Consider the following 6,596-nt stretch of genomic DNA (forward strand, 5'->3'; position numbering starts at 1 on the left):
TGCTAAAACAATAGCAGCTGGGGTCCCTCAAGGCCGTGTCCTATTCACTGCGGATATGCCAAACCACACTGCATTCCTTGATCTCGGTACAAGAGATGTACTTATTGCGACATATGCTGACGATACTGCGGTGCTCACAAAAAGATGCTGCATTGTACAGGCCACGAATACACTTCAGCAGTATCTCGATGCATTCCAAGAATGGGCACGAAAATGGAACGTGTGCACCAATGCTCTCTCAAATATGTATATGTATGTATGCATGTGAGCACAAGCAGCAGCTCACGAAAATTGAAATTTCTTCGGGTTAGACTGCCGTTTCTTCCCTTACGTGGGAAGAGTATTCCGAACTCTTCAAACCGTTTACCAAGCTCGAAGAAAATATATGCGTTTTCGTTATTATTTGTGGGAAGGGTATGAAAGCGTTGGTGCGCATAATGAAAATGTTTTCGCGATGAGCATGCACACACACTCTCGCTTGCTACATGTACTATGAGCATGTACTAAGGGAAGAAACGGCATTCTAACCCGAAGAAATTTCAATTTTCGTGAGCTGCTGCTTGTGCTCACATGCATACATACATATACATATTTGAGAGAGCAGAGAGCAGAGTGAGCGAGAGAGCAAGAACAAAAATTGAGCATAGAGGCATATTTTATTCAACATTTGACCATCTCGGTCGAGTGCATGAAGCGGAATGATTGTGCTTTCGCATATTTTCGTAGCCCGAACCTAAAAAGTGAAGAGCCGAGCAAATACGAAATTGATAGGCCCTAGGAGACAGATTTTTCGGTGTTAAAAAACTTTGTACTACATGTCTAGTCTATGTGTTCTCTGGTCAGTGCAATTAGGTAGCGGTGCGCTAAGCTGTAAATAAATACATTTTATAATTTCTCTTAAAAAAAAAATAAAACAAGTAAGAAAGCTCTAGTCGAGACTGCTCGACTACGAGATCCCCTGAACCCTTGGAGCAATAGATATTTCAATAATTTTTCGCGTCTTTCAGCTTACACAAGAAACACGCACACACACACACACAGGCATACATACACACACACGCATATAGACACACATACACACACACACACGCATACATACACAAACGCATACACACACACATACACATACACACACACATACACAAACACATACACACACATACAGAAACACATACACACACAAGCACCCACGCATAAACGCATGGGCTGCAGTGTGCGCTTACTATGAGAACTTAATTGTTTAATAACTTTTTTTATGGACGTACGATCTTCATGAAACTTTCAGATTATGATTATAACATGGATATGCATGTAATTGCCAAAGCACAAGTCTCTAGTATTTGAAATACGCTTTTTACAAAAGTGAGGGTGAGGGGGTGAATTTAAGGGTGGGGGGTAAATTTTAACAAAAACCGAAATTGTATAAATTGCATATAAGCATACATTAAAAATTTGGAGACTCTAGCAGTAAAGGTGTAGACGATATAATTTTATAACTGGTTTTCGATAAGGTTTTTTATCGATAAAAAAAGATCGGGATGAGTTATCGAATTTTAATGATAAACTTGATATGCGCGCTGTAATTACGGACATTTTAAAAAAAATTTGAAGTCTCTAGCTCTTATATCTTCTGAAATCGACGCGTTCATACATACGGACAGACGGACAGACGGACAGACGGACAGACGGACAGACAGACGGACAGGGCCAAATCAACTCAGCTCGTCACCCTGATCAAGAATATATATACTTTGTGGGGTCTGCCACGCCTCCTTCTGCCTGTTACATACATTTCAACAAAACCATTATACCCTGATTTCCCATTGAAAATGGGTTCAGGGTATAAAAAAAAAATAAAAAAATAGGAGCATGGCAAACGGCTTGAAAAGTTCGGAATACTCTTCCCTCAGAAGAGAAGGCATGGGCTCTTGCTGCGAAGAAATTTCAATTTTCGTGAGTTGCTGCTTGTGCTCACTTGCATACATACATATACACATTCGAGAGAGAGAGAGAGCAAGGGCAACATTGAGCATAGAGTGATCTTTTGTTCAACATTTGACCATCTCGGTCGAGTGCATGAAGCGAAATGATTGTGCGTTCGTATATTTTCGTAGCTCGAACCTAAAAGTAAGGAGCCGAGCGAATCCAAAGCTGTCTGGGGTGTTAAAGCCTCAGAAAAAGCGTGCAAAAAGCTTTCCACTAGTTGTCTAGTCTATGTGTTCTCTGGTTAGTGGTATTATACATCAAATGAAAGGTAATAATGCGTAGATTATATACATACATATATACAACAAGTAAGAAAGCTCCAGTCGAGACTGCTCGACTAGGAGATACCTTGAACCCTCCAAGCTGATATTCTAATCATTCTGCACTTCTTTTATGCACACATACATACACATGCATCCACACGCACGCATAAGCCTGCGCTCTGCTAACTGCGCAGTAAGCAGCGACTGCGCTTGGGCTGCGCTGCAGTGTGGGCAATATTATGAGAATTTATTTGTTAAATAATTTCTTTTGTAGACATACGATCTTAATGAAACTTTTAGAGCGTACTCATATGGTGAATATGTGTGTATATTCCAAAGCCCAAGTCTCTAGTATTTGAAATACGCTTTTTACAAAAGTGAGGGTGAGGGGGTGAATTTAAGGGTGGGGGGTAAATTTTAACAAAAACCGAAATTGTATAAATTGCATATAAGCATACATTGAAAATTTGGAAACTCTAGCAATAAGGGTGTAGAAGATATAATTTTATAACTGGTTTTCGATAAGGTTTTTTATCGATAAAAAAAGATCGGGATGAGTTATCGATTTTTAATGATAAACTTGATATGCGCGCTGTAATTACGGACATTTAAAAAAAAAATTGAAGTCTCTATCTCTTATATCTTCTGAAATCGACGCGTTCATACATACGGACGGACGGACGGACGGACGGACGGACGGACAGACAGACGGACAGGGCCAAATCAACTCAGCTCGTCGCCCTGATCAAGAATATATATACTTTGTGGGGTCTGCCACGCCTCCTTCTGCCTGTTACATACTTTTAACAAAACCATTATACCCTGATTTCCCATTTTCAATGGGTTCAGGGTATAAATACAAAATAAGAGATATGATTTGATTTTTATGTACAAATTGTTCTGTGATAATTATTTTTGCTTATTATAAAAATTAAAAAAAAGAGTTTTTTTTTTATCATAAAAATCAATTTTAATAATTAAATATAATTTTTTAATAAAAATTACAAATAAAAGTTTACTTTTTTTTAATTCGCCATAAAAGAAATCCTTATGTGTTTTCCTCACTCTTAAGAGTTCTTTTGACCCTCAATTTATTTAATGCGTAACTCTTATTTGCGGTCCCTGATTATAACATGGATATACATGTAAAGCACAAGTCTCTAGTATTTGAGATACCCCTTTTTCAAATATGTTGGTGAGGGGGTGGATATAGGGGTTAGGGGTAAATTTTAACAAAAACCGAAATTGTATGAATTTCATATAATTTGGAGACTAGCTTTAAAGTTGTAGGAGATATAATTTTGTAACTGATTTTCAATAAGGGTTTTTATCGATAAAAAAATATCGAGAGGAGCTATCGACTTTTAAAGCAAACTCGATATCCGCGTGGTATACACGGACATTTTACAAACAAATTGAGGTCCTAGCTCTTGTATCTTCTGAAATCGACGCGTTCAAACATACTGACAGACGGACGGATGGACAGACAGACAGACAGACAGGGCTAAATCAACTCAGCTTGTCGCCCTGATCAAGAATATATATGCTTTGTGGGGTCTGCAACGCCTCCTTCTGCCTGTTACATACTCATTCACGAAAGTTAATTAGTATATTGGTTTTGAACAATGTCCCTCTTTTCCGTCCGCCTGTCCGTATGAACGCAATTTTTTTCGGCGCTATTGAACCTAGAGACTTGAAATTTGGAATACATACTCGTGTATACATATCTCCGATCTATAAAGTATTAAGATTTTCCCGATTCGTAAACTGGGGGCGTGGTAAATAGGAAAATGCATTTTCCAATATACCAGAAATCATGTTAGTTGAGCTAGAAAGCTGAAATTTGGAATATACATACATATATCCGCGTCGACTACCCAAGATCACGAGCTATGGCGGATATATCTCCGCCCATTGGGGTCGTGGCAAATCGGATAAAACTGTATCTCCTAAAGTTGATGGGTGAAAAAATTATATATCTACGCCTACTAGGGGCGTGGCAAATCGGACCTGAAGATATAGTGATTTTTCGAATTCTGCTATATTTTAGGCATTATTGATGCTAGAAACCTGAAATTTGGTACGCAGGTTGACAAATTATAGTTTTTGAATAAATGGCTTTTATATCTTCATCTAAAGTCAAACATTGTATATTTGTTTCATGACAAACTTTATATTGTAAAACTTTACAAATACAGAAATGCTGCCATGACTACAAGTTGCTAAAAACATTTTAATTACTTGGAAATTAAGTATCGATACGTCGGATATCTAACAGAGCGATATGGATAAAGTCGGAAGGACCATTCTGACAATTCCAGAATCAAATAGGACAGACAGAAAATACATAAAGGTGGAGGTGTAATTTATAAGTATTACTTTGGGCCGGTCAACGCGGGTTTCCACATATTGCTTAGTGCTTATAGGTTTTATTATTTTTCTTCATTAGAACATATTATCCCAATCAATGAGCTTGCATATTTGTAAATTAGAAACCCCAAAACATCAGCACTTTAATGCGTTTATTCTGACAATCAATTTAATTGCATTCGAAAAGCTTATTCCTCGAATTTCGGAGCTGCACTCTTCGTCTTAGAATAATCTCTTATGGGAGAGTAAAACTGAAATTAGTCAAAAGAAAAAATAGCAAAGGTATTAAATATAGCAAATATACTAAAATATAAATGTGAATTGAATTTAGTACCTTATATTGCTTGTCCTTATATTCTTGCCATGGTTCTGGATTGGATGAGCGATTCCATGTAACATCCGGATTCCTTGTAGCTAGGCGAGTCATATAATAAACGGCTCCAATCGCTCCAGCAGCCACGCAAACGTATAGTGGAATCAACTACATATTAACAAAAAAAAAAAAAAAGAAAAACGAAAAAATTCCCTTCAACTTAATATGGTTATGTAATATATGAAGAAAATGAAATTACTTACCGCTGGATTTTTTTTAAGACTTTGTAATCCGAGCCCCTGCATGATGTAGGTGTACTAGTTAAAGATAAATATTTACAAAATGTACATATTTTAAATTAAATACATTTTCTTACTTCTTTACTTTTAATCAACTATGGATTGATATTAAATGTCTTACTGAGTGTTAGAGCTGGGCAACAATCGATGACACTATCGAGATATTTTTACCTCTCTGCACAATGGGTGATTTTTGTCATCGATAGTCTTGAGATATAAAAATCACATCACTAACTAGATTACACGCAGACCGAACCAGTGTTGCCGTTTAGGCTCATTTTCGGCCAGATCGGGCTAATTTCCGAGTGCGATTCGTAAAAAAATTTGGGAATTGAGGATAGCGGAAAACCTGGATTATTTACGAATCGAAATAGCTAATACTTATTTTGATTAATATCTCATATTAGTAGCCACAATAAAGTTTCTCAATAACCGATCAATAGACAAATTAACAAGCTGGCAACTACACTAACCATAGAATCACTAACCACAGAACACATAACCGGACAAGTAGTGTACAGTGTTGCCGTTTTGGTGTATTTTCAGCCAGATCTGGCTTATTTTTAAGTGCGATTGCGGAAAATATTTGGTAATTGCGGATAGCGGAAAATGTGGCTAATTTATGAATAGAATCAGCTAATACATATTTTGTTTAATTTCTGACAACCATTAAAGGCTAATATCACTAGTTCTGCAATACTTTCATCTCTAACATATAATGGTTCAATAGATTTGCTGTTGCGCTTCGCATACATATGTTACCTTGGCGGAATGCCAAAATGGAAGAGTCTTTAGCCAAGTCTATTTAATAAATTATTAAATAAGAAATAGGATGAACATTGATACGTTAAACTCAATATCAAGGATAAAGTCTCATTAAAACAGAAACTAATATTTTTAAGATTTTACATCCGAATTGAGCTGAGATAACAGATGATGTTTTGATTACAGAGTTTTTCCAAACTGCCTCAAATCGATCGAAACCAAGAAATATTTAAATTATGAGACCAAAAAGTCTGTAGAATATAATGTTAAAATTTCTATTATTTTCGTTTTGTTTTTCATGAAAATTAAATGTTTGTTACAATATTTGTACGTGTATCTACCTACAACAATAAAAAAAAAAAAAAAAACAATTCTAAAATATTAGCTTATTTTTTTTAGCTAATTGTGTCTGGGATTTAGCTTATTTTTTGTCCTGATTCAGCCATTTTTCTCGGAGTTAAACGGCAACACTGGTGGGCACAAGCAGCAGCTCACGAAAATTTAAATTTCGGCGCAACAAGAACCCATGTCTTCGCTTCTGAGTGAAGTGTATTCCGAACTCTTCAAGCCGTTTGCCATGCTCGTGCAGAATGTTTGCGT

General features: G+C 36.6%; 1 protein-coding gene across 2 annotated transcripts; it reads right to left on the reverse strand.

Annotated features, from left to right (window-relative positions):
- Positions 1–4,754: 4,754 nt before the first annotated feature.
- ND-MLRQ (NADH dehydrogenase (ubiquinone) MLRQ subunit) lies at positions 4,755–5,461 on the reverse strand. 2 transcript variants are annotated; one of them, XM_089472876.1, is made up of 4 exons: positions 5,309–5,461; positions 5,196–5,249; positions 4,954–5,100; positions 4,755–4,870 (listed from the first exon to the last, which is right to left on the reverse strand). In XM_089472876.1, exons 2-4 carry the CDS (start codon positions 5,235–5,237, stop codon positions 4,808–4,810), a joined length of 252 nt encoding a protein of 83 aa, XP_089329002.1. In that variant the 5' UTR covers positions 5,238–5,249; positions 5,309–5,461; the 3' UTR covers positions 4,755–4,807. The 2 variants fall into 2 exon arrangements, with proteins under 2 accessions (XP_089329002.1, XP_089329011.1); XM_089472885.1 differs by having other exon boundaries at positions 5,353–5,425.
- Between the last annotated feature and the right edge of the window lie 1,135 nt (positions 5,462–6,596).

Source organism: Drosophila arizonae, chromosome 2, assembly GCF_054131065.1.
Source record: "Drosophila arizonae isolate 15081-1271.41 chromosome 2, UAZ_ARI_1.0, whole genome shotgun sequence".
NCBI classification, from domain to species: domain Eukaryota; kingdom Metazoa; phylum Arthropoda; class Insecta; order Diptera; family Drosophilidae; genus Drosophila; species Drosophila arizonae.